Here is a 27,119-nt window from a genome sequence, read left to right on the forward strand (position 1 = left end):
CATTAATGATCTCTCAAAAACATGTTGCTTCATAGTGACAGCGTTGCACACTTTCACAGCTGAGCCTCCCACTGCCACCGCCATCTTCTCTAGTTGCACTAATGAATTGATTTTGAAATACCTCTTCTCATTTATTAATTATAATGGGCTCAGGACAAAAATACATCTCTAATCTTCTGTTACATCATTTCTTCTGCCCTCACTATGCATGTGGGTGCACAGCTATGCAATGAGCCAAACACACCTCCAGCAGAGGTTGAAGGCAGGAGCTAGCCTTTGAAGTTTTTACTGGAAGCAGCTGTGAAATTGTGAAAACAGTACAATAAATTCAGCGATAGTGCATACAGATCAGAAAAAGATCAGATAGCATAAGCAAGAATAAGACTTAAGATATAATAACTATGAATTTTTAGGGTAATAAGTTGGCTCACAAAAGTATAGATCAAATGCTTAATTAGTTATGCTACTAAGACTCAAAGTATCACCAGTGAATGAACAATATCATGTCTCCATAGGAAGTACAACACAGTCATTGATTTAACATATAAATATATATATATATTTACTATACTTACTATACTAACTAGAGTTTTACATTAAGAGCAGCAAATACAAGTGGAATTGGGAATACTTTACCTCAAAACTGCAGTTTCGTACCTATGACTGAATCACAGCCATGCTGAAATTCAGTTCAACAGCATGACCTCGAGCATGATTTCATCATTTATTTGGCTACACCAACACAAATAGTTCAGCAACTGGACTGATACTGGACTATTGCTAAGCAACACATAAACATTTTCCTGACCTGCACAGTGTACACTAGCTTGCTACTTTGTCTACACATTTCCTCAGGTGTGCGCTGAAGTATCCAGGTTTCTTTCCTTCATCCTCTTCTGACACATAATTTAACCAATTGTTATTTCTCAAAGGTAGCTAACAACCATTAATGTAAAGCTAATTAACGGTTAATAGATAAACATCTGTAAAGTGGAGTGATACATGTAGTTAAAAGTCCCAGTGCTGTTGTACTATATATCAGCACTAATGGAATCCCTCTTGTCCAATCCAATTACTTGGTCAGAACTAACTGTTGTATTATGTATAAACAGTATCAATAGCATAACATTACAATTCGGACAGGAGAGATAATATTAGTTATGTATATGTTGATATGTGTTGTATATAAAAGAGGACCAAGAATAGATCCTTGTGGAACACCTATAGCAACATTTGAAATCATTTTTCTAGTAAAATATTATTATCAAAAGCATCAAATGCTTTGCATAGGTCTGTAGCACAGTTGTCCAGAGTATTAACAATATCAACATAATACAGGTGTTGTGCCATGGCATGATATAAATCCTTTATGATGATCACAGTTGAGTGTTTAATAGGAACTCAAGGGTTTTTGCTAAGCAGGACAATTAGCAGTTGCAGTTGGTTCACTGAGACAAACAGCTGGCGGCACTAATTTTCCAGTCAGGTGCCATTAAACTGCTGCATAAGAGGAGGGCGCAAAAAGATGACGTAATGAAAAGTGCGCCTATGAAACCCAAAAGAGGTGAAAAAGTATTTAGAAAACATGGTGGAAATAATGATGTATTAGTTTGAGGAACATTACAGTCTCCTTATAATTCCACACTGATCTCATATTTTTTTCTGCAGCTGTGTGACATTCATGAATGAATGAAATTATAGCCTACCTTCCTCACAGGAAATATTGTTCCCATTTCAGTTCGGAAATATGATGTAGTGAGGGAATAGAGAGCTTCTCTGTTGACAGAAGTAAAATGACACAAGTGTGTGAATGGGTTGTGATAAAGGCCACTCTGAGTCCATGTGGTTAATAGTGGATTGTCTGGGTCTTGGTCAGTAAGCGCTGGTTTTGATTGAGTTAGTCTGGGCTCAGTTGGTATTCTGGTCAGTGGGTCAGTGCCTGCAGCCACTCCTCTCTTGGGTCATCCGTTAAAGCGATGTTCCTCGTCAAGTGTTCAAATCACACCATTTAATTGGCCTCCAGCCCCCTGGACAAGAGCCAATTACAGCTCCCTCTCTCTTATGCTCTGCATGTCTTCACTTGTCTTTAAGCTGTACTGTTCTTACTATTATTTTTCTGTCCACCTCTTTCTTTTCTTTTCCTTCAAATTGTCATTTTCACAATCCCTTGAATAAGCCTTAATTCTCATTTTCAAAAAATTTTCTTGGTCATTGGCCAATGTGAGGGCAAAATTCCCCGGCTTTCTCAAGTCGCTGGGAAAGCAGTTTTTAGCAGCATGGCACCCAGTGTCATCGGAGGAAAATTACATTCTCTTTGGTCTCATTTTGGCCATAAAAGGAGATTTCACATGAACCCACAGCAGTGAGAAAAGTGGTCCCCAAACCCTCCGGCATTTTAATTGAAAGAAGTATAAAAGAAAGGGTTGTTGAGCCTGCAGCAATGATAAGACATGAGTGACAAAGACTCTTTTTAAGAAAACAAGACACGATAGCTTCTAAATGTCTGAATTAAAGTACGTTGAAGTGTGCGGAAACGTTAGAAAGGCAAGGGTTCACAACATGGGTGAGCCAAGGTGTGTTACGGAATTTTATTTCCATTCCCATGGTGGACAGTTTCATACTTTCATGGGATATGAATGAGGATGTTTTGTCAAGAGGAAGACGGGTACTGGCACTTTTTCTACGTTGAATCCTCAATCAAAGTGAAATTGCTAGAAAGATAAAGGAGCGTTTATTTAGTTCATCATCACATGATCATATAATCCCCCACAATGCCTTTCACGATATAATGGGAGTCTGTCTTCCACTGACTTGGACAGAGCACCTATTATGTCATCAAAAAGGGACGATTAGCAGACGAAAGGGGAGATGAAAGCGAGGGCACCAACTACCTGTTCACAAAGGCCGTAATTTTTACCGGTAATTAAAGGCTTACATTTCCGTGACGGATCATCTGGGGCCACAGAACAAATGGGGAGAAGGAGCGACAGAGATGAAAAGAAGCAGGATTCTCCTCTGTTAAAAGCTCTCAGGCTTGTAATGGTAATTAAGGGCTTGTCTCTGGAGAGGGGACAATATTAGAACAGAAGAGAGGCTGAGGTGGTGGAGGGGTGGGCCCCAACTCTTTCATGTTCTCATTGCCCTTACTCATTCCTCCACTTACTCTGCCCAAATCCTCCAATCCACATTTTTACTGTACTTCTCACCCCTCCAATTCCCCCGTCTCACAGCGACCTGCACTTTTCCGCAATGCAGAGTAAAAAGTTCAGCCCATCGTCGCTGTTTCACATCAGCTCACTTCTATGCCATGAACAAAAAGCCACATCATTATCACACAGTGTGAGGGAATTTTCCTGCTTTAGGTCTATTTTCTTTCATTACATTTGTCTTCTCTTATTCAGGGAATATCAGCACACAGGTCATTCACATGTCATTTACTATTAGACAGCAGTTTACTGTCTGTTTTTAGGAGAGCTGAGCTCATCCTTCTCTTTGATGCATCAAACATCATTAAAATGCTTCTGGGTCTCCCGAACCTTCTTCCTTCTTCCATCACATGCAGTAGGGTTTAGTTGCAGGTAGTGGTTCTAAACTGTTTTAAAAGCTGCTTGATAAAACAAGGCAAACTACTTTCTCTTTTCTGGTTATGTGCACACAATTAATTTTTTTTGCCCTCCTCCAAATTAGAGCAGATTTAGATTGCTGCTTGCCATTGGCACAAATCCACAGTGGTCCTAATGTGGCACATTACCTGTCTTTACTCTATTTTTTTTTGTCCTGAAGGAGCCTGCAGAGCCGCTCCTACCCAGCACAGTAGGTGTTGTCATGGTAACCTGCAGGAGGCTGAAGAAAAGGAATGACAGATTTGGACTTTTCTGAGATTAACACCCCACTCCTGATACAACCAGGAAACGGCAAACGCACCTCTCCGTGTATCGCTTTCTGGTGGTGCCGCCCCCTCTTCCCCTCCTGCATTGAGAGATGAACCTGGACGAAGAAGCATGATCAGATATTTTTAGCAAGGGGGACTGGAAGGAGAATTTCAAGGAATCTCTAGGGGTTGTTGTTGATGCTGACTAGCTGTCATTCACCATCTTTTCTCAAAGCCCAAATTTTTTTATCACTTTCTGCCTCTTCTGTACTCATCTCTCACTCTCTCTTTCGCTCTCTCTTGCCCTTGACGAGAGTGTCTATTTACTGCTTGTCTTGTTTGCTCTCTTATCCTTCCTATGTGCGGAAAAAGGATTACACAGTAGCATGTGCACTTTTTCATGCTTGTTTCACACCTTGTGGGGGAAGAATCATGACTGACAGGACTTGTATCAGATTCTCCTGCAGCGATATCCCCAGGAAATCTTCACAAACAGTCTCTCTGTCTGTCTGACTGTCCGTCTCTATCTCCCTCTCTCTCTCCATCTCTCCCTCTCTCCATCACTCTCTCTCAGACAGACACACTCATATTATATGCACACACAAGCACTTTCTACTTGGCCATTTTAATTAAATGCCTAAAATACCCAAACTCTGAAATTAAAGTCTCTGTCAAAAGCTAGGGAGTAGAATATCACTGTTTTGCATGAAAGCCTCATACAATAACTCAAATTTTGGTGATTTTTCACCTCAGATGAAGGTTTTTATGGCCTTAAATTGAACTAGAATACCCCTCAAAATCTCCCTGGATAAATTCAAGCTAGAAACAAGACAGCTTTATTCTGTTTTAATACAGTGACATTCAAAGAATATTTTACCAAAAATCCGTCTCTGTGTGTTTCTACCAGTATAATCTGATCATCTGAGCCCCACCTTTCCAAAAAGAATCCTAACTAAACCTGAGTGGGTGCAAACTGGCAGACATTAAGAAGTAGCATCAAGTAAATGTCTGTGATAAAAGAAGTGGAAATTATGTGTTTTTAATATTATGGTTCACTTGCAACAACCAATGGAAAGTGGTTGTGACCAGGGGCTTAATCAGGCCCCTGGTCTTGACTAAGCCTGTTGTCCACAACCACATAGCCAACACCACCAAACAAGTACTTTTGTCAGACAAGATTGTTTAAAAAGTAGATGATGCACGGTGCTGTTTCCCCTGGTAACCTCATGTTTTTGGATGGGTACACTGAGAGAAGACTGGTGGGAACAGTCAGTCCCAAGGATGTGATGTGATGGCAACAGGAGACTAGTTTTCTAATTATAATATTTTTCACTGTCAACTGTGCAAACTTTTTGCAAGTGCTGTATCCCCAGGCTCTAAACATCTCTGAATTTGGAGATTATTGAGTTAAACTGTGGTGGTGTGTTTTTGTGGTGCACGATTTCATCAAAGTAGCTAATCATTGTAAGTGAAGGTACTGTGTTTTGGTGTTTAGTATCTGCAGATGAAACACACTGTAGAGATTTTTATAAGCTGAAACTAAAGCCTTCCATACATATCCATATACATTCTTATCCTAGTTGCATTAAACCTATTTACTTGTGTCTGCTTGTCAAAGCTTTTCTTTTTACACATTTGTGTTTGGTTGGGTTTATTTTGTATTCGATTGTGTGTGTTTTGTGAAGTTGCAGTGTTTTGAGCACTCATATTATCCAGCCTTTTTGTTATGACATGCATATTTCCATAACACTTATCATGTGTGTATTATAATTAGAATAATGATAGTATTCCAAAATCAGAGACATTTAAATGAAAATTGAATAGATACTTCTGGTGATTTCTTTTTATTTATTTATTTTTATCAAAATCTCAACTTACTTGGTTCACATCAAATTCCCAGCTCATTATGACTCCCTCCTGCACATTGAGCAAAGTTCACTTCAGGGTGAGGAAAACTCTAACATGTGGTATCTCTTCTTGTGCCAGGCTTCGCCCCCGCCTTGAAAATAGAGCACTAAGAGAACACTGGGTTGTGCTGAAGAAGTGTAGTGTTATGAAACATCAAACACACTGACTATGACTTATTCAAAAAGCACTCCAGATTGTAGCTTATTCTACAAATAAAACATGGTGGTGGCTGTCACACACAAAAAGACGCACAAACCAACTGTTCCAAGCAGTGACATGTGAAAGACAAGGGTCCTATTCAGTGGATTGTAGGAGAAAAAGATGAGACAGAAAAGACAGAAATGACATTGATGTGCATGTGTGTGTCTGTTCATTTATAATCATGTTTGTATGCGCATGGTTTTATTGTTTTGTTTTTTTTGTTTTGTTTTTCTGCTTGTCTGTTCATTCATCTGCCCTTCTGTCTGCATATCTGTCAATCTCACTGTGAGTTCTGTGCGTCTGTGCTGAATTTGGACAGCATCTGCAGAGTGTTTTCTGTGCAAGGTTTGTTTTCCTCTCCTCTGGCTTGGAAAGTATTCCTCTGTCTGAATCTGAGTGCCAGCTCTGTGAAGCCTAATTATCCCAAATACTGTGAAATCAGCTAAACATGCACCAAGAGTTGATGCAAATCAACTTCACACTCACTCAGTCATTTACTCACCCACTCATTCATCTGGCCATGCAATAAAGAGAGCCAAAGAGCTGCCCCATGTCAGCATTTGCTTGTGTTAAACTAGATTTGGCTGTTGAATGTATTTTCTAACCGAGGGCCTATTTTATGATTGAAAAGAATAATATGATATGAAAGAATAATGCAGTTTTTTTTTTGTTTTTTTTTTTGTTTTTTTTGCTTATATCCTTTTTTGGCCTGAATGCACTTATGAGAAGTGCATTCAGTAACCTCATTCATTTAGTTATGGTAAGTCACTTTAGACATAAGTATCTGCCAAATGCATGTAACGTAGCATAACAGCTACAACTGCAAAAACTGAACAATTCATCACTTTTAAAGAGTAATTTAATACCAGAGTGAAACGCAGCATTTCTGGTTAAAAGTCAGGAGCACCTGTGAAAACAGGCTAAAGTGATGTCACAGTATACCAACACAGTGTGGAAACATCACTGCAGCAAGGTGAGTGAATATTAACAAAAATAGGATCTTCAGCTGCTCTTTAAAGAAATTGTTTGACATTTTGGGAAACGCGTCTGTTTGCTTTCCTGCCAAGAGTTAGATTAGAAGATCAATGGGCTTAGTGGCTGTCAAGGTGATGACAAGACTCCAGGAAGTCACAGTGGCCAAACAAAGAAGATGTTACGTGTTAATTAGTGAGCTTTATAGGTGCTGGGAGGTGATTTGTTATTGTAGGTCTTAGCCAGGTTAGCTGTTTCCCTTCGTTTTCCAGGCTAAGCTAATCTAACCAGCTGCTTGCTGTGCCTTCACATTGACCTTACAGATATCAGAGTGGTATCAATATTCTCATCTGACTCTCAGCAAGAAAGCAAATAAACATATTTCCCAAAATGTCTATTGACTTATTATTTTTGTTAGCTTTCAAGAGCAAGCAGAAATAAAAGAAAGGGCGGATCTGAAGTCTCCTTTCCATCAGGCGCTGTAACCAGTGCTCAGCTGGGGGGAGGATGTCAATAACTCAGATTACATGGATTTGTTCCACACCCACGCACGTGTGAAGGCAGAAACAACTCACAAAGATGTGCACATATAAAGAAACACACACTCATGAAAACACTTAATCATGCTCTTGTGCTGTTCAAGGCACACATTCAGTCAGCGGGGAATATTTTTCACACCAAGTTTTGCCAAGTCTTGTAATGGCACATTTATTTGTGAACATCAAAAAAATGACACAGTCACAGACCTGAATTTTTGAGTGTTTACCAAAAGGCAGGTAGCATATTAATCCACAGACAGAGGGGCAAGGAGGTATCACATGTAAAGAAGGGCAGATGAACTGATATCGCTGGCACCCTGTCAAATCTTCCTTTGCTGAGCTCATATTATTTTTTCTGTTTCAATATTAAGCTTTACTGAAGGATTATAATGATTAAGAAAAACGTCATGATAATAATACCACAAGAAAATTAAGATAAAATCAACTGAAATTTTTTTTGTTTGTTTGTTTATAGGGCTTTTAATATTAAACTACCAGTTATTTGCTTCAAAACATTCAAATTTCAGTGCAAATGTATTAGAGGAGGAAAAAAATATTAGACTCTTTTGAAAATAGAATTAATGTTTATGTCATTTTTAAGCAAACTGCCAAACATGACCTTGTTCAGGCTTAATGCTTGTTGCTCAGACAAAACAAATTTAAGACATCTTACTGGCCTAAGAAATTGTGAAGGACATTTTTCACTATTTTCAAACATTGTGTGTGTGTGTGTTTTATTCTGAATGTTACTGGTTTGGTGCTGACATTGGAAACGACTCGTTTGGCTCGTTATGTTTTCACTTGGCCTTCACTTTTCTTTTTTTTTTAAAGATGGATAAAGGCTCGTTTTCTCAGCTCTGCTTTGGTTGACAGAAAGCGTTTGGAGTTTCAGGAGCTTGAAGTTGTAAAAGTCCCACGCGCCGCTTGAATCATATTTGTGACTAATAGACTAATTAAAAACAGCAGGGGAAGCACACACACCATACATACATATATATATATATATATATATATATATATATGTATGTATGTATGTATGTATATAGGCCTGCTGAACAAAAATATAAATGCAACATTTTTGTTTGTACTCCTATTTTTCATGAGTTGAAAAATAAAAGATCTAAGACTTGTTCTATTAACACAGAAGACACACACACACACACACACCACAAACAGAGATATACCATGGTGAGATCCCGAGGCCCATTGTTGTGCCATTGCAGCAGCATTGCAGCATAATGTACACAATTCCTGGAAGCTTAAAACATCCCAGTTCTTTCATGACCCGTGTAGTCACCAGACATGTCACCCATTGAGCTAGTTTGGGATGCATGTTCCAATTCTTGCCTTTATCCAGCAACTTTGCACAGCCTTTGAAGAGCAGCGGTACAAAATTCCATGGGTGTCATGTCGTGTGAAATCCACAGTTCAGTACCAGTTCAGTAATAAATGTATTTTTAAATAAAACTTCACATTTAAAAGTGGCTTTTTATTGTGACCAGCCCAAGGCACCTGGGCAGTAATAATGCTGTGTAATCAGCATCTTGATATGCCACACCTGTCAGGTGGACGGATTATCTTGCTCACTAACACATTTAAACACATTTATGGAGAAAATTTGAGAGAGAGAAACCTGTCTTAGATCTTCAATTTCAACTCAAGAGAAATGTGAGCAAAAACAAAAGTGTTGCATTTATATTTTTGTTCAGTGTATATGTATATTTATATTCCCGTCTCGTCTACAGTTTTTGCTGGAACATTACATGTCGAGTTTGTCCTTGTTTCTCATGCTGGTTTCTTAAAAGTGTCTCCGAATTTAAATTCATTATTTAACTTTCTTTGGTTTTCCCTCTGTGGTGTTTTTACCTGCAACTGACTGCACTCCTCTTTTAAATGGACCAGTGGGCTTTTAATTACCTGAGGATTGTATGTGTTTATTCTGTTATGAAGCCCAAGGTGGTCTCACAGACACATTCACATCGTTCTTGTTAGTTACCAAGGGTTACAGACTGCTCTGAGGATAATAATAGATTATAATAACAACGACACTGCTGTGAGATTGGACAGCAGGAGAGAACAGAGGGATTTTGAAAGCTGCTCCTCCTCCTCTGTAACTTGATAGTGTGCAAATGATTCACCTCATTGTTCCAGTCCTTGTTAATAGTTTTCCCACCATCTGTTCAGACTTCAACCGGCTTGACATCATAGTAGTTTGCTGGCTCAGAGGCTAATGACAGAGTCATGCCAGCCTTATGTAAAACTGTCTCCTCTCTATGCCTGGCTAATATTTATACATCTTTTTCAACAGCCTTGCAAACACAGTCATTCATATGCTCTTCAGCCTGTCACTTTAAACTGCAGCTCTGCTTAAACACTGTATATGTAACACCTGGAGAAAAAACATCTTATTTTTTCTTTCGCGAGAGGTGAAGTAAATGCAGGGACAGGACGTTTTGTGACCATTGATGTATTAATAGAGATGAATACTGTAGTAGTGCAGCAGTGTAAACGTTGCTGCCAAAATATATCCCCTTTGCCTGCCGTGGCACAGATACGAAACAATCATTTTCCCCGTAGGCCACCATTGTAAAAGACATGTCTGTTAATCTGTAGACAGAACATCTTGAGTGGCTGAATGTGAATAATTAGTGCAACTATATATATTATTTCAAAAAATTATATTTTGAGATTTTTGACCTTGGAAACAGTGCTTTGCAAAACAATCTCAACACAAGGTCCGTTAGGTCTCAAGAACATTCTTCATTTGTTCTTCTCGGGAATAAACTTGCAATCTTGATCATCAAAACTTTTAAGACAACATAGATGAATGGAAGAGATGCAAATTTAATCTAAATAGTCATGATAACTGACCAAACTCCATCTGCAGGTGAAGATTATGTGATATGATACAAAGCTCCAAATAGGCTGATAATACACCTTGTGGTCTTGTTTTCCCAACGTGAATGGCCACAATCAAGGAACACAATGTCCAGCTCCCATAATGCATCACTGAATGTGACGGCGGTGTTGCAGATGTGACACTACCTACTGATTAACAAAGGTGGCTGCGACAGTATTAGGGGGAGTGCTGCACTTGGATTAGAATGAGACAGCATGAGGCCTTCAACAATTTCCTGTGATTCCCAGGGAGCTCAGTGGAAACTTCCTCTCCAGGCACTAGCTGCTGGCAGCATGACATTCCTTGTGTGCAATTGATCTGTGGAATAAACTAACATCACAGGGGAGATTTCTAAACAGAGGAGAAGGGAAGCATTGGATCACACTGACACATATATAGTTGTACATTATGTAATTTGCACAGTACGCTTACTTTCCACATTTGCTACTCACACTGAAGTGTGACTGTACAGTGAAGTGCTACAGCACCACAACGTGTGTGTGTGTGCATGTGTGTGACAGCACACACAGAAGGTTCCTGTTTTGTAGGTACAGCATGTAGCTTTTATAGGGCCCGGCTGTGCACAAATACCAATCTGAGAGTGGCTGTTGAACTTTGGAAATGTCAGCCACTGCTCCTCACTGACAGTACTATCAGTTCATTCCTGGGTGTCCTCCCAGCCTCCTTCCCTGCACGCCATATAACTTTCCTTGTGCTGAGAGTGACCTACTGAAATCTTTTGAAGCTGTGGCTGGGTTGTTGGGCAGAGGGAATACATAGGATACATGCTCTAAGTTCAAACGCAACAGTCTTTCAAAAATAACCTTGCCAGTTTCACTCTGAAGACGTGTGCCACCGGTCACAGTCACAGTCACGGTCACGGCGTGTGAAAAAAAGGAGTTGTAAGCGGTGTGGTGTTCAAAGATTCATTACACTGAGTGACCAAAAAATTATGAACCCTTGTAAAATGTAATTGAATCCACTAGAACAGTCTTGCTATAAATACTTAAGCATTTAGTTTGGACTGTGTCAGAAAATATTTGACTCAAACGTATTTCTTTTTCTAAGCTGTAAAGCTATAGTTTACCATCTACTCCCTGCACTCGACTGTGGGGAGCTGTCCATGGTGCTGTAGCCTGCTAAGCAACGTTAATGAAAACATGCCCCCATACCAGTACAGTTTACCTTTGCTCCCCTGCTCATAAATCCTGCTGTGAAAGGGACTGACATCTCTTTCACCCCCATCATCCCCTTCATGCATTTTTCTCCCCGTGCTTCCCAAAATCACACACCTCGGAGCCAGTCACAGCACCGGCTCTCCCAAGAGGAATGTCCATACAGTTTACAGTATGTGCTGTACAATGAGCCTCCCTCCCCACCCTCCCCTCCTCTTGATCTGTGTGTTGTTTACATGTTGCTGTGTGGTTCACTGAGAGGCAGCAGCATGTGATTGCTGGCCTTTGAGAATGCCACTTCAGAGGAATGCAAACTAAACATATGCATAGTATATGCTCTATCTTTATGTTCACCGGCTTAATACATGCATAGTTCTTAGACACTGGCGGTCTTGCATGAGCGCTAAAAAAGGGCCTCGGCTCACAACAGGACTACATGTAACATTAGCTCTTAGCTCTTCTGTGATTATGAATCGTTCTCACATTGCACAGTAACACCACCTGCGTTATTGAAATTAAGGTGTTTTACATTGGTGCAGAAAGTTTCACTCTTTCCCTCTCGGATAAACCGAGGAGATAATCCATCAATTCATGGAACAAAGACCCTGTTGGCTTTTCGGTGACAATTACTTCATCTTCCACGTATCAACTCTCAGTAAACTGCAAATGTTGACTCTTGACCTTCCCTCAAACGTAGCAGCAGCCTTAAATAAAATAATGTTAGTGTCAGCCTCTTCTGTTCTCTCATGGACACACGGTCTCGAGGGGCGTTTTGGGAAGCTCTTGAGTGCCCTCATGTGTTCAGTACTGTTTACTTGCTTTCAGATCAGTATAGTGTATGTGTGCGCTGTTGACATGAACAAATCAAAACATTTCCAGAGATGTTCCCCTTGAGTCTGTGTGAAAGGAGAGACTGTCTGCTTTAATCACAGCTGTACGTCCCTGAAGATTTGTTGAGGGCGCAAAAGCATCCAACTTACAAGTTCCCTCACTGAACCGTTTTTTGACATGAATTTTGTGCAAGTATCTGTGTGTGTGTCTGTATGTGTGTACATGTATTAATGTTGCTCTAGCATATGTGTGTATGATGCACAAAGAACTGTGAATGCACATGTCCCCACAAAGTAGCCTTTTTGTTGATGTCACTGAGTGACTCTGAATGCGCCTGTATGATATGATACATTTTTCGGGCTGTGCACATAAAATACATATCTTTAAAAAAGCCATCAGGACAATTAAGCATGACAGCACATCATCTTCTGTCTTTGCAGGGAGCGCTTTGAACCTGACTTGCCGGGCGTTCTTTGGCTACAGCGGTGACGTCAGCCCGCTCATCTACTGGATGAAGGGAGAGAAGTTCATAGAGGACCTGGACGAAGAAAGAGTCCAGGAGAGCGACATCAAGTAAGACACACACTGCTGGAGTTGAAATCATTTCATCGGACTTGGCAGTAATGAGGAATTAATAGCAGCTGTGGATAAATTCACTGGAGAATATTAAAGGACGATACCAATGGTTTTGCATGTTTTAGTCCATTAACTCCAAATTGCATACACTCCACCAACCATGTTCCAGAGATTTATCCGCTGCCTTCCAAGCAGCTGCTGATTTCCATTTATTTTTCTATGGTATGAACATCATGCAGAGACTTTAGGTTTGTTTTAGATCATCACTCATTCATTTTGTCACTTTAAGTCTTTTGTTTAAATTTTGTGAAAATGCACCTGGAGACAAGAAGACTCATAATGTTCCACACTGTGCAAGGAAACAATAGAACAGCATGCATCACATACACGGCATGATAATCATCTATTATACATCACAGGATCTGTGTAACTGAAAATGAACATATGGCTGTAAAGTGGCAAAGTACCCTTTAAACTGCAGGAGCAATACTTTATAGTTACTGCTTCATGAAATGCTTTCAGTTTCAGAAAAACAAAGTGTGCAGGCTCGTTTCAGCACACACACATCAACATTTCTCGTGTATAAGCATCTACTAAAGGTCTGCGGCACTGCGAGAAAGTCAAGCAACTCTGAGTTCTGAACAGTGTCACTTCAATATCACCACTACTGTATCTTTACAAAATATCACAGTATCGATGCCAGCGTAGTGTATCATGCTGCACTGCCCTATTGATTATTTGTCCCAAGCCACTCACTGCATTTATCAGCTACATTGTCAAAAAATCAAGTCACAAGACAAAAAAAAACAGTGTATTAAAAGGTTTGTTTCTTTGAAATCAGGTTGGACACTCCAAAAAAGAGAGTTTTCAAACCGGTGCTTGTGTGCAGCTGCATTACAACTGACAATCATCTGACAACGATCTGAAAATTAATTCAAAATAAAGGTTTTTGAATTGTGTGTCACGATGGGTTATCCAACGCAGTCTTGTAGCCGACACAGTCGTTATGTAAGGTTCACTACTGTCCTTTAAATTGTTGGCTGTCATGAACTACGGCATGCTCTACAAACTGTCATGGCCGATGGTCTAGTTCTCGTGCTCTCTCTCATTTTTCAGCTTCAGTGACACTTACATTGAGAAATTGTGCTGCCAAAGCATAAACAAACAAAAGCTGCAAAACAGAGAAACTACATACAAAAATAAAGAAAAGTAAAATATGTTGTATGGTGCATTCAATTTATAAAGTGTTAATACTGTATCAAATATTTTATTAAGTAGGTATTAATAACATACATGTAACTAAAACACATTAAAATTTTGCACCACACATGAATGTACTAAATGTTAAATGTTCTCTTTCTGTCTCATTTCAGTGAAACATTGTAAAATTTACCCAGCAAGTCAGACTTTCAGGCCTCTAAAGACATTTAAAACAAGCTCATCTCCATGTCTCTCCCTCCTACTGATGTAACACATTTAAACAAGTCCATTCGCTGGTCCATGTGCATGTTTCCCATTAGGGCTGTTTGGAGAGGCTGCAGCTCTGGGGAGACAGCCCTGTCAGATGGTTAACAACCGCCATTTTTCACACCGCCGCCACTATCGCTATCTCCCTTGCTGCACCCACCTATAGCAGCATGCAGATGGTCCGTGGGGAGGTGAGGAGGAGGGGTAGGAGGGGAAGAGATGGAGAGGTTGAGAAAGAGAGAGGGAGCAGACAGGAAAGAAGTGCAAAGAGAAAGAAATATGGTAGAAGTCACTGAGGAGGATAGTGAAGAAGACACATCTGTAATAGTGAGTTTGCTTGTGCCCAGATATGAACAGGCGACAGAAACAAATTTAATTTTAACCATCACCGCTGCTCTCCTGTCTTTCTTTCTCTGTCTCTCTCTCTCTTCCTCCATTACTCCCTGACACCAGGATTCCCCCACTCACTAGCTGAGGGGTTATCTTTTCAATAATTCATACCAATATTTCATGCAGCAGATCAATAATGTATTTGATCATCCACTCTCTGTTGCTGATGCTGCTACCCCAGCCATGTTCAGGTCCAGCCAGAGCCTTCGTTTTACTTCCATGAAGGCAGCCAGGGATACAGACCGGGCAAGGACGGGGAGAAATGGAGAGTAAGCATAGGAGAAGCTAAACATGAACAAATCTGTGCTCACCCTTCAGCCAAGCCTCCCATTTAGACCAGAGTGGACAGATACAGTGGGCATGTTTATAAGGGTTACCTCCTTCTTCAGGCTGGCACCCACACAGTTTTAGCTTTATTACTAATGCATCAGCAGCCAAACTTGAGCTCAGAGAAGAGCACTCATACATCGGGCTCACAGTTTCTTCAGGCATTTATTTACCCAACTCGCAGCCTATTGATTTGGAGGAGTTCATTTCTATGGTAACCCAAGCCCATAAATTCTCATTTGCGCCAGCGGGACAGGGCTATTGTTGTTATCATAGCACGGATGACTGGACATTAGCATAGCATGCAGAGATTAATAAATTAGCAAAACAGATCTGGCTCAGCATAATAAAGGAGGTGATCAATACATTGTTGACCCAGTTCAGTTGGTGTTTTGCAGGTGCACGTCGAAGTGAATGGATAAAAAGAATGAATAAGTTAGAAATTGATCACTAAATGAGCAAACACAGAGGTTTTGCTAATGAGGAAGGGAAAGAATATTGAAGAATAAGAAAAAGTGCCTGCAGCAGCCATAGTTTGAGAAAGAGTTCACGATTAACTCATTCTGCTAACTCTGTATCAATAAACCCAATCACCCAGAAGAAAGCAGAGGATTTTACAGAGTTTTACAAAGATTTACATGGAATTCTACAGATCTGACTCTGATTCAGACAAGCAGGAAAATTGCATTAGATGCCTCCATGGTCATGGTCTGGTATATGTCGAGCTCACTCTTCAGCCTAGCTGCTTGTTGATATGTGTGTGTGTGTGTGTGTGTGTGTGTGTGTGTGTGTGTGTGTGTGTGTGTGTGTGTGCGTGTGCGTGTGTGTGTGTGTGTGTGTGTGTTATGAGCTGTCATTCAGCTCTCATCTGTATCTGTGTGCTTCACCTGCACCTTGTTATCCACCTACTTTAACTTTAGGTCCTCATCATTTCCATTTGAGGCTCAGGTTGTACAACGGTGGTCGTTATCCATCAGGTTGTATGGCAGCGAGCTGTGCCAGCTCATATAGTGTGATAATGTGAAATGGGAGGCTTCAAAGTACCCACCACTCCCTGGAGACACATGAATTATTCCCCTGCCTCCTTCCCTCAGCGACTCAAACCTCCCCCAACACATTGCACAACAAACTCAGCAGAAACTACAAATATCATCAGCACTGCCTCAGCCTCTCTATGCAAAGCCCATGATACACTTTCATTTACTGATGCCAAATCTCCCCAACAAGCTGTCCTTATGCGCAGTTTATCGGCTTGAAAGTGAGAGAGAAGAGAGATGCTTGAGAGTCATTATACCCCTACACACTCAAACACATACTCTCTCACACACACACACACACACACACACAGACACACAGACACACACATACACGGTCACTTTCCTCTTTCCTCATCCCACTCCTCCTTCTCAAAACATAGTTGTTATTAACACGTACTGTAAATGATGCGTATACGTGCACACATACTCACACACACACGGCCAGACAGAGGTGATCTTTTTATAATTTGCACTTTGTTTCCTCCAAAGTGTCATTTGTGCTGAGGGTGCTGTAAAAGTGGGCTAAGTAGTGTGTCTAAGGTACGAGGGAGCATTATCTCCCCATTTCCTCCTCCATCAGGCTCAACCAGCCCACCGGGGGACACTCATTTACTTTATGGAATATTACTTTCTCTCCTTCCCTCCGTTACCATGGCAGCCGCTATAAAAAGATTTTCCTCTCATCGCCATTATTTGATTTCCCTCCCTCACACGCCAAGGAAGAGTCCTTATTGATTTTTATTTCTCATATGTTTTGCGCGCAGCGAAAGAAATTAACATACCATGAAGTACTTGCAGTAACACAAAAGGGTCTTCATCCAAATACATGTGGTGTACAGAGAGACGCTGCTTATGGGCATTTCTATCACATATATCATATTGAATTGTAACACATGTTTTGTGATTGCTGCACTCAGGATCATGACTCTTGAACCACGTCTCATAAATGCTGCTTGCCATCACATTCAGTTGCACTGATTGCATGTTCTTGTATATCCATACAGGTCAGGGGAACTTAAGTCAACAAGCTGCATTTCTTTTATGTTTGTTTTTTTGTGTTGCAGGGTGGTCAAAGAGCATCTTGGTGAACAGGAAGTGGCAATTTCCTTGACTATTGACTCTTTGGAGGAGGAGGATCTGGGAAATTATTCCTGTTATGTGGAAAATGGTAACGGCCGTCGCCAAGCTACCATCCAGCTCTTCAGGCGGGGTAAGGGCTCTTTGACATTGAGGAGTGTTTTTGCATTTTTCTTTTACTGTAAGCAGCATTAAGGTTGGAAAAATCATCTTATTCCTCACTGTCTGACAGCCTCATATATATATTCTGTATCAGCTTGTTCCAACTCTTCATTAAAGCTATATGATGAATGAAAGATTAAAAGCCTGGCTGCGCCATTTCATCAAATACAAATATTCTAGATGTCTTGTACATAATTTATTCAGCCTGACACATTTGGCATTTGTGGAAACTTTGAGATTTCCAGTAAATTAAGCAAACTTTAGCTGCACAGCATGTGTTTGTTTCTGTTGACCAGTGTGTCAAAGGTTAAAGCTGCTATAATCAATATTTTCATATTAACAGTCAGTGTGCAATGTGAAAGGAGTTGCTCATAGTGACGATCCTACAGAGAATTCTGACTGTGCAGTTCTCCTCAGCTCTAAGGAGTGTTTTTATTTTGTATTCATTTTGAATCTCTCAACTTTACTGTTGTGGTTTCAGTCTAACTGCACTCATCAGCATCATTCTCGAAAACAGCAGGAAAGTGTTCTCAGATAAAAAGCTGTAAGAACCCACTACCTTTGTGACTGACACACAGTCAGTCTTAGTAGTTAGTAGCTGTTGATCAAAGGTGGAGCATTTAGCTTCTAAAGAGATACATTTTGTGTTTACAGCTTGTTTTTACTGCCCGAAATGGCCCAAAAAAAAATCAGTTATTGCCTGTCAAAAGTTTTCAGGTGTACACACTACAACCATGTCTGTTTCTTTAAGAACATATCACATTTTGGATTTTTTTTTAACAGGATAAGGAAGACTTTATATATCCCCTGCATACCTTAAAAGGCCAATAAAATGAATATTAGAGGGCCAAAACAGCAGCGCTGTCTTTCTGAGACACAGTGTTTATGAAAAAATGTCAGGTATTATGTGCCAAGTCTTTTTTTAAAGGACTAGTTTCACATTGTGCATACAGTTATATAAGAAGCTATATATTACTCGATATAACTCTCTAAGACTGGAAACTAACTCTTTATGCTAAGCTAAGCTAACCAACTGCTGGCTGTAGCTTCATATTAAGCAGATAGATATAAGAATGATTATCTCATCTAACTATCAACAAGAAAGCAAAGTCATGTGTTTCCCAAAATGTGGAACTATTCCTTTAATGTAGTCATTATTTAGTCTTATATTAAGTCTTAAATTAGGGAGTAAAATAAACATCAAGTCAGCTGTGTGATTAAATAACGTCACATATGACCCCCCCTTCTTGACTTACAGGCATGAGCAGGGGCACAGACATTACAGCAAACTGTAAAACAGTATCTCTTGTTCTGCGTTTCTCATTTTTTATTTCCTCTCCCATCCACTCTTCTGTTAACAATCTGTGCTCAAGCTCCATTTAGTTGTGTTGTTCCTCTCTACATGTACCCTTGCAGCTGTGGAGCTATTTTGGCTCTCTAGCATGACTTGTCTGAAGCTCTTTTCATGCACTGGTTGTCACCCTACAAAGAGAGGTAATTTGAGGCTGTTTAAACAGCAAATTGGTCCTCAGCTTTTCCCAACAGGCCAATAACTTCAGCATACAATTACATTTTAAGTCTTTATCTGTCTGTCCCCCCACTTTAATCTCTGTCTCTGTGACCATTCTTTATAGACGGCGCAATTCCTTTTGAGTGGTCTTTGTAGACTGGAGACAGCTTCATTTAACTTTCTGTCAAAGAAGCATTTCCAAGGAGAGGGATGCTAAGGCTTCAAGAAAGACTTCAAATCGCTGTCTCTCTTTCTCTCTCCCCTCTCTCTCTTTGTCTGTCTTTCTTTCTCTGCCACATTATTCTCATGTTTATTTCATGTTTCCCCTCCCAGAATGCATCACTCATAAGCCCTGCAGCAGGTTTATGAATGTCCCTGCAGGCTGCCTTTCCTTCCATCTGAGAAGAAAGAGAAAAATGGAAAGAGAGTGGGCAGAAGGGAAGTGGTGGTCAGTGGAACATAAACAACTCAGAGACTGAGTATGATTGCTGTTGATTAGTTAGAAGCATTAAAGTTAGGGACAGAGCCAATAAAAATGCATATTAGAGGGCTAAACGGTAGTGCTGTCTTTCTGAGACAGTGTTAGTTTATGAAAAAATATCAAGGATTTTACACAAACTCATCCAGAATATCTGTACTTGTTGGCATTATTGCATAGAGTTATGTAAGAACATCAATACCACTCTCATGTCTGTTGGGTAAATATGAAGCTAACACATTCAGCCGGTTAGTTTAGCTTAGCACAAGTTACATGGCCTAGTCCAGAAATAGTTGGGCACATAACCCCCTGTAAAACCACAACATATCATTTCCACACTTAGGATTTTGTTTGATTAAGCAAACAAGGTAAATTATTGAGTTTTACATGTGCTGAACTGTGGATTTTGTTACAGCGGACAGAACGAGGCTACGTATTTTGCCCTGTTACCAGTCTTTATGATAAGCTAAGCTAACTAGCTGCTGGCAACAAGATTTCCCAAAATCTTGAACTATGCCTTTAACACAGTCATTACTTTGTCAAATGTAAAGTCTTACATTAAACCTGGTTGGGGTAAAGATAAACAATAAATCTTTACCTGTTTATTAAACAACAAAAAATGGACTGTGTGATTGATTAACATCACTTCTTTCTGATGCAGCCTCATGTTTTAGTGGTTTTCTTTGTGATATCTTGAAAATAACAATGAAACTACTTCAGGTAAATAACAATGAGTAAAATTGAAAACAAATGAGAATATCTCATAACCCTGGTGCAATCTGAACTTGTTTTAATATAATTATATATATTTCTTGACTTCATACTGATGCAATTATAATTTGTAAAAATACCTACCTGTACAAGGTACATAATCTGTGATAGTATAGATAGTGCCTGGCAGTTGCTATGGCAGCTGTGCGTGGTTCCAGCCCACAGTGTGACAGAGATATAAGGTGAAACTGTTCTAGCTGAGCCAACCAGGTAAATGCTGCTTTAATACACACCATAACTCATCCTTCCCCAAGCCAGATCTCTGGGGAGATGGAGAGAAGATAATAGAGAAGAGAAATGAATGGAAAGACAGAGAGAGAAGGGAGGGATGGAAATGCCAGAGAGAGAGGAAGAGTAAGTGAGATGAATAAACTGAAGCCTCTTGTTTTGAAAATGCCTCCATCCATGTCCAAAATTGTCACAAGTCCCACTATGGACGACAGCCAAGGTGCAGATCTGTGTCATTGCTGCGCTGCTCCAAAGAAATGAATCCAATTTCTCATAATCTTTTTTTTTTTCCCCCACGTCTCCCTGCACTGTGCCCTCTCATTTTTCCCAAACTCATTATGAGCCTCGTGTCTCTTCCCACTGAAGATTGATGCTCCTTCACTTTGAGCTGAGCTCTGAAAGTACTGATGATCGTTCAGCATCCCCGCAAATGTAAATGTGTTCTTTAACTGCCTCATTCTTTGAGTCTAATGAGAGAGAGAAAAAAAAGGAATAAGAAAAAAAAACAACTCTCGAGTCCAACCTGGTGCCGAATCAATAACCTCTTTTTGTGTATTCATAACACACGTAACTGTGAATGAAGTTCGACCCATGATTGTCTCAGCATTTTTAAACATCTTCTGTTCTGTGTGTTTTGTCCTCAGCAGAGCTCATGTACACGGTGGAGCTGGCAGGAGGGCTGGGAGCGATCCTGTTGCTGCTCATCTTTCTCATCTCCCTCTACAAATGCTACAAGATCGAGCTGATGCTTTTCTATAGGAGGCACTTTGGCAGCGAGGACGTGGATGGAGGTAGAGACAGAGCGTCTTAAAAAAATTTCTCTCTCTGCCCGAGGCCCATTTTTCTTCATCGGGTCTTTCTTGTCCAAACTTCAATGTCATGCAAGCATTGATGACTGTGTATGTGCCTTTGTTGGTTTGTTTTCATGTGTGTGAATGTGTGTGTCTATCTGTTTACCTGTGTGAATACGGTTTTGTGTGTGTGTGTGTGTGTGTGTGTGTGTGTGTGTGTGTGTGTGTGTCTCTTCCTGCTGCACGTGATGGTGTGTGTACGTTGCTACAATGGCTGCATAGGGAACAGCGGAGACAGATTTTCAATTTGTTGCCCATTTAAAAAGAGATCAGTCTCAATAAGTCATGGAATGATGCCCACTCTTTGCTGTCAAAGGCCAGATTGTGGTACAAGGGGACTGGATAGGCTCGAAGCTCCTTCCCTGAACGGCAAATAGGAGCATAAACAGCCTGAAATTGGAGGGCAACTTTTTGTTTTCTTTACAGAACATAGTTAACTTTAGCGTCAGTAACGGATTTGTCTGTTTATATCCCAGTATCTTTCTTTTTTTGCTTTGTATTTTGAGCTTGCCTGTTTTCTTTTCAAAAATTCTGGAAAGACTGAACTCATTTTTAAATCACTGGATTGTTTCTACAGTAGCATGAATTATCTATTACACACTGTTTTGTTGACTCAAACTTCCACATGATTAAGTCATACCGTCAGGGACCACTGATACAAGCTGTTTTTGATTTTCCAAGTTTGCTAGGTGGTTAATTTGCAAGGTTGGTTGCTAATTTGAAAGCGTTGTTTGATGTTTGGATCCTTTCTGAGCACAGCCCTGGCCTTTCCAGTGAGTTTCAAAGCTGCATGCGCTCCTCAAAGACTCTGTGAAAAAGCCCCTCTCTTTCCTTTTTGGCTGGCCCACATTCCAGTTTCTACAGAGCATAATGACTAGGGCTTACTGAACATGTCACCAGTAGAGCTTTTTCCCCATCGTCTATCTTCTTGCTTTTTCAGTTCTTCCCCCTTTCCTCTGGGAAATCATTTTGAGGTGGGGAAGAGGATATTGCTTGAATCATGATCTGGGTATTTTTGTGTCTACTCTAATTTGTTTCTCATATAAACTGAATGGACAAAAGTAGACTGACACCACTGTCCACAAATGGTTTTTTTTTTCTTGGTCTGGGCCTATTTGTTGAACCAGGTCACTTTGTTCCTGTTAAGGACTCGACTGGCCTGCACAGAGCCCTGACCTGAGGCTTTTATAGAGGCATATTACAGTAATATCTAAATTACACCGAAGGTTTTGTGTCTTGTTGAAAAACAAACTTTGTCAGAAGAGGAGAAATAAACTGATGGAGTGAAGTTACATCCAAATTTTCTTTTTGTCTCGTATGAACTCTGCTGTAAAGTCAGACAGGGATGCAGGATATTCAGTAAATGATTTTTCTGTTTTTCAGAAAACAAAGACTACGATGCGTACCTGTCCTACACCAAAGTGGACCCGGACCAGTGGAGTCAAGAGACCAGGGAGGAGGAACGCTTTGCCCTGGAGATCCTCCCTGACGTCCTGGAGAAACATTACGGCTACAAACTCTTCATCCCAGATCGAGACCTGATTCCAACAGGAAGTAAGCACTGTGACCGGCTGTGTATACACGCTAGCACACATACTGTATGTTCATGTAACATACCGTAGTGGAGTGTGAGGGCATTAACAGCTGCTGTAGCTGCTGTAGTGTTTGCCAAAGTTTTAAGTGTTTGTTGTGTGTTGTTTGTCTTCAGTGTTGTTTCTCACTGTCACTGTCTTGTGTTTCAGTGTTTTGTGCTCGTAGGGCAGATTCCAGCTGAGTATATTCACAGTTGATGACTAGATGATTAATCCAGATTTCCAAATTAAGGCAAAAGGGAGAAAACAATCAAACACAATCAGCCCAGAACTGTCAGCCAGAACTGTGTTTCTTGTATCCCCTTAAACCTCTCCGGATGAAATGGGAAGATTATGGTATTTCTTCACTGGCTCTTCGCAGGCTATGTACTACAGATATTGGAACGCAGTGTGTAGTGTGTACCGAGAGCTGCTGTATTGAACAAATTTATCATCCTCCCTGATTTTCATCCATGCATTAATAAATCCATGAAAATTCTGTCTGAACATATTCTCATGCGTGCTAACTCTGCTTAGTAGTGCCAGTCTGTGCCAGCGGTACACAGTGTGCTCTAGTTAGTAGTGATGCTGTGTGTTTGTACTGTAGGCTTCTTGTGGAACTGATAAAACACAAACACGTCCTAGACAGAATTAAACATCAGTGGGAAATGTGCAAAGGCTCTGAGCCCTGCTGACTGAGCTGCCTCCTTTCCTTTAATCAAAAGAAAATTGCCGCCAGCATCAGTGCCAAGCAAAATCGTTGTAGATGAATGTCCAATCAGGGAAACATGGAATGTGATTAATCATATGTGAAATAAAAAAGATGAGTGAGAGGAGAGGCGGCCACTTTCTCGACTGTGTTGAGTATGTTTCTGTGTCTGTGTACTGTGTTCTGCCTGTGACCTGAATGTGAAAATGTTTATGTTTAGGTCTCACCAATGAGCATTACCAGGATGACACGCGACTCTTTGGAGGTACTCGCCCTCAGTCTTCTCCTCTCCTGTCAGCTGCTGTCATTTACCTGCTCCAGTTTCAAAAAGACACTTAGAGTGGCTCTGTTGTTGTGATCTGAAACATCAGGCCAACTTCAATGGACAGCAACTCAGCTTAGTCTTATTGACTGTGTAGCTTTATCAATCTGACGCTATTTAGCGCAGCACTGGTCTTTGGGGCTGCTCTCCACTCAGACAATTGATTACAATACATAGAATAATACTTTACACTGCTTTAGAGCTAAAGACATATTCAACTTCACAAAGAACCATGATTTTAGATATGTGTCTACACACACATATGCAGTTGCTGTCTTTCTGTTCACACTATAAACTACAGACTAAAATGAGTGCTAGAAAATAACCACCTGTCACTGTCTCGTGTTTTGTGTTTGGTGCTGTGTCTTCATCTATCATTGTTCAGTGTTGTGGTCCTGCACTCATTTAACATCTTTAACTCAAAACATTTTAAATGCACATTACTCAACTTTCTTGCCTCTCTCATGCCTTTTTTATTTTTCTTTTCTTTTTTTCCTTCAGCCTACATAGAGGATGTGGCACGCTGTGTCGACCAGAGCAAACGCCTCATTATAGTTATGACACCCAACTATGTGGTGCGGCGAGGCTGGAGCATCTTTGAGCTGGAGACGCGGCTGCGCAACATGCTGGTGACTGGCGAGATCAAAGTCATCCTGATCGAATGCGCCGAGTTGCGTGGCATCATGAACTACCAGGAGGTAGAGGCTCTTAAGCATACCATTAAAACCCTCACCGTCATCAAGTGGCGTGGCCCCAAGAGCAACAAGCTCAACTCCAAGTTCTGGAAGCAGCTGCAGTACGAGATGCCGTTCAGGCGCACAGTGCCCATGCTCACCCACGAGCCGGCGCTGGACGTCAGCGAGCAGGGCCCCTTCGGAGAGCTGCAGACCGTCTCCGCCATCTCCATGGCAGCAGCCACTTCCACCGCCATGGCCACCGCCCACCCTGAGCTGCGTTCCTCCTTCCACAACACCTACCACACCACCATGAGGCAGAAACACTACTACCGCAGCTACGAGTATGACATACCCCCAGGCGGGACCCTGCCACCTCTCTCTTCTCTGGGGAACCAGCACACCTACTGCAACATCCCTCTAACACTGCTGAATGGACAGAGGCCTCCTGGGAAGAGCCGAGAGCACAGCCTGGAGGAGGCACATGCTAACAACGCCATGCTCCCTCTGCTGCCAAGAGAAACCAGCATCTCCAGCGTCATCTGGTAATGATGACCCGGCTCAGCATCGGCTGTAGGAGGATCAGTCAGGGTCAGACGTGGCTGGGCTCAGTCTGGTACACACGGTGGAACACAGTTCATGCTCATGACTTTGGTGAAAAGTGTTTTGGATCCATTTGATTCCACCTGTTGTTAACTAGCAGCAAGTCACGGAGATGCAGCCGGTTTTTGGACACTGCTACCCTTGTTTTTTCAAGAGGACGGCGCCTGTGTTACAGGGGATGTTTTCTATGTGAAACTGCAGGAGATATTAAGAAAACAATGTTTCATCAAACTAGCAAGAGACAGACTTGCAAGGACTCCATATTAAAGAACCAACACACTATGGCAATTTCGCACACACATACATACACACACACACACACACACTCACAAATGTGCATACATACAAACACAAGGAAAACAGGGTCTTGTACATATATTTCAATTTCTTTGTAGCATCAGTGTTTTCCTGTTTTGTTCTTTTGTTTTGTTTTTTTCAATCATGTTTGTTGCCTTCTCTACTGTAGGACTTTGCTTTACCTTGTTATACAGAGTTGTATATTTTTTATTGTTTTCTCTTTTTAGTTTGTTTTTTATTCTTATTTCAATGCGCTTGTTTGGAAAACCAGTATGTCCATGTACCTGCGCTGTTGTATTTCTTTTTTTGTTTGTTTGTTTTTCAATCTTTATGTAGTTTAAGAGAACATTTTTTAACACCTTTGGAATTGCCTGGACATTTCAGGAGCTTCAAGGAGCTGAAACTTCTTTTTGTTTACCTGTAAAAGGTGTATCTAGTTTAAAAGGAAACTCACTTTTAAAAAAAATCATAGAATATGCAAAAAGAAGGAGGAGCTGGCAAACACACACCGTCCTGTGACAGCGAGAAGGCGGAGCGGTTGGGGGACAGTGCTGGTCCTCTCCAATCAGATAGACCGATAGACTGGCAGATCTCTCTCTAAAGCTTCATATTTTCTATTGAAACAAACAGCCTTGCTGTTTTAGAGTGATAGTGAAATGCCTCACCTTAAAAAGAAATCTGTAGATTATTTTAAAAAGAATTCTATTTTTATAACAGAAAAGAGTTTGCTTGAAAAGTCATACTTATTTGCATTTCATCTACCATAGAAAGGGGATTTGTGTATAAGTGTTATGCTGGTTTTGTATCCTTGCAATGTGATTCCTGGTTTGTTAAGAGATTAAGGTGGCTTTTGAATCCAACATGAAAAAATATGTCCTCTACTGTTCTAGATTCAAAAGTAAAGCATTTTCAATGTTTTGGTTTTTAAAACACAATATTATTCCCATCTTGATAATTACTTTGGTTCATATGGATAGTTCATGTTTAAGGAAAGAAAAGAAAACATTTGTGTTTTGAAAGACTTTTTAAATATATTTGAAGGTGTGATTTTTGAGTATGCATAGCAAATAGATATGTATTCTATATATAATATAGATATTTATATAAATATATAAACACAATTTTCACTTGGAAAGAAATGTCTATCTTTATAGAAACACAATCATTATCAGTTGCCCTTACTTTCTCACTGCACATTAAAAACATTGATTTCCTTTTGATGTTTTTCTTTTGTGTCCACCTTTGACTGTTTGTTGTCAGTATTTTCTAACACCCATTACACATCTGATTACTCTCTCAGCCGGCACATTAATGGAAAAATCATCACACTCTATGACGGCTTTATGATCTCTATGATCATCAACTAATGGGTTGAAAAGTGAGTTTGTCAGTTGAACCAGTGATTGGACTCTGGGAAAATAAAGAAGCATCATTGTCTCCTGATGAAATTCCTTTGAAAAGTACACAACAAAACTGCGCCTACAACTGCCAACTGCTGTTGTGGTGGCTAATGCGTAAAACTGTGTGTGCTTGTATGTACTTTTTCACGCCATCTGCTCTCTCTGATTATATTCTTAAATAACCACAAGGTGAATTAATTTAAATCCAGACACCGAAAACAAACGTCTAAGGGGACAGTTTGAAATGTTCTTTGCAAACAATACAACATGGAG

At 40.5% G+C, this 27,119-nt stretch overlaps 1 protein-coding gene across 7 annotated transcripts in view; it reads left to right on the forward strand.

Annotated features, from left to right (window-relative positions):
* Positions 1-26,883, forward strand: part of il1rapl1a (interleukin 1 receptor accessory protein-like 1a) — a 244,691-nt gene extending 217,808 nt beyond the window's left edge. For 4 of the 7 annotated variants that reach the window (XM_056389347.1, XM_056389352.1, XM_056389350.1 and 1 more), the window contains exons 7-12: positions 12,837-12,969; positions 17,258-17,403; positions 21,064-21,210; positions 22,654-22,824; positions 23,771-23,815; positions 24,374-26,883. In XM_056389347.1, coding sequence (XP_056245322.1) covers positions 12,837-12,969; positions 17,258-17,403; positions 21,064-21,210; positions 22,654-22,824; positions 23,771-23,815; positions 24,374-25,095 — 1,364 coding nt within the window. In that variant the 3' untranslated portion in view covers positions 25,096-26,883. The remainder of the gene's footprint in view (positions 1-12,836; positions 12,970-17,257; positions 17,404-21,063; positions 21,211-22,653; positions 22,825-23,770; positions 23,816-24,373) is intronic. The other 3 variants (XM_056389348.1, XM_056389351.1, XM_056389349.1) reach the window with 3 other exon arrangements.
* The last annotated feature ends 236 nt before the right edge of the window (positions 26,884-27,119 follow it).

This window comes from Seriola aureovittata, chromosome 11 (genome assembly GCF_021018895.1).
Source record: "Seriola aureovittata isolate HTS-2021-v1 ecotype China chromosome 11, ASM2101889v1, whole genome shotgun sequence".
NCBI classification, from domain to species: Eukaryota; Metazoa; Chordata; class Actinopteri; order Carangiformes; family Carangidae; genus Seriola; species Seriola aureovittata.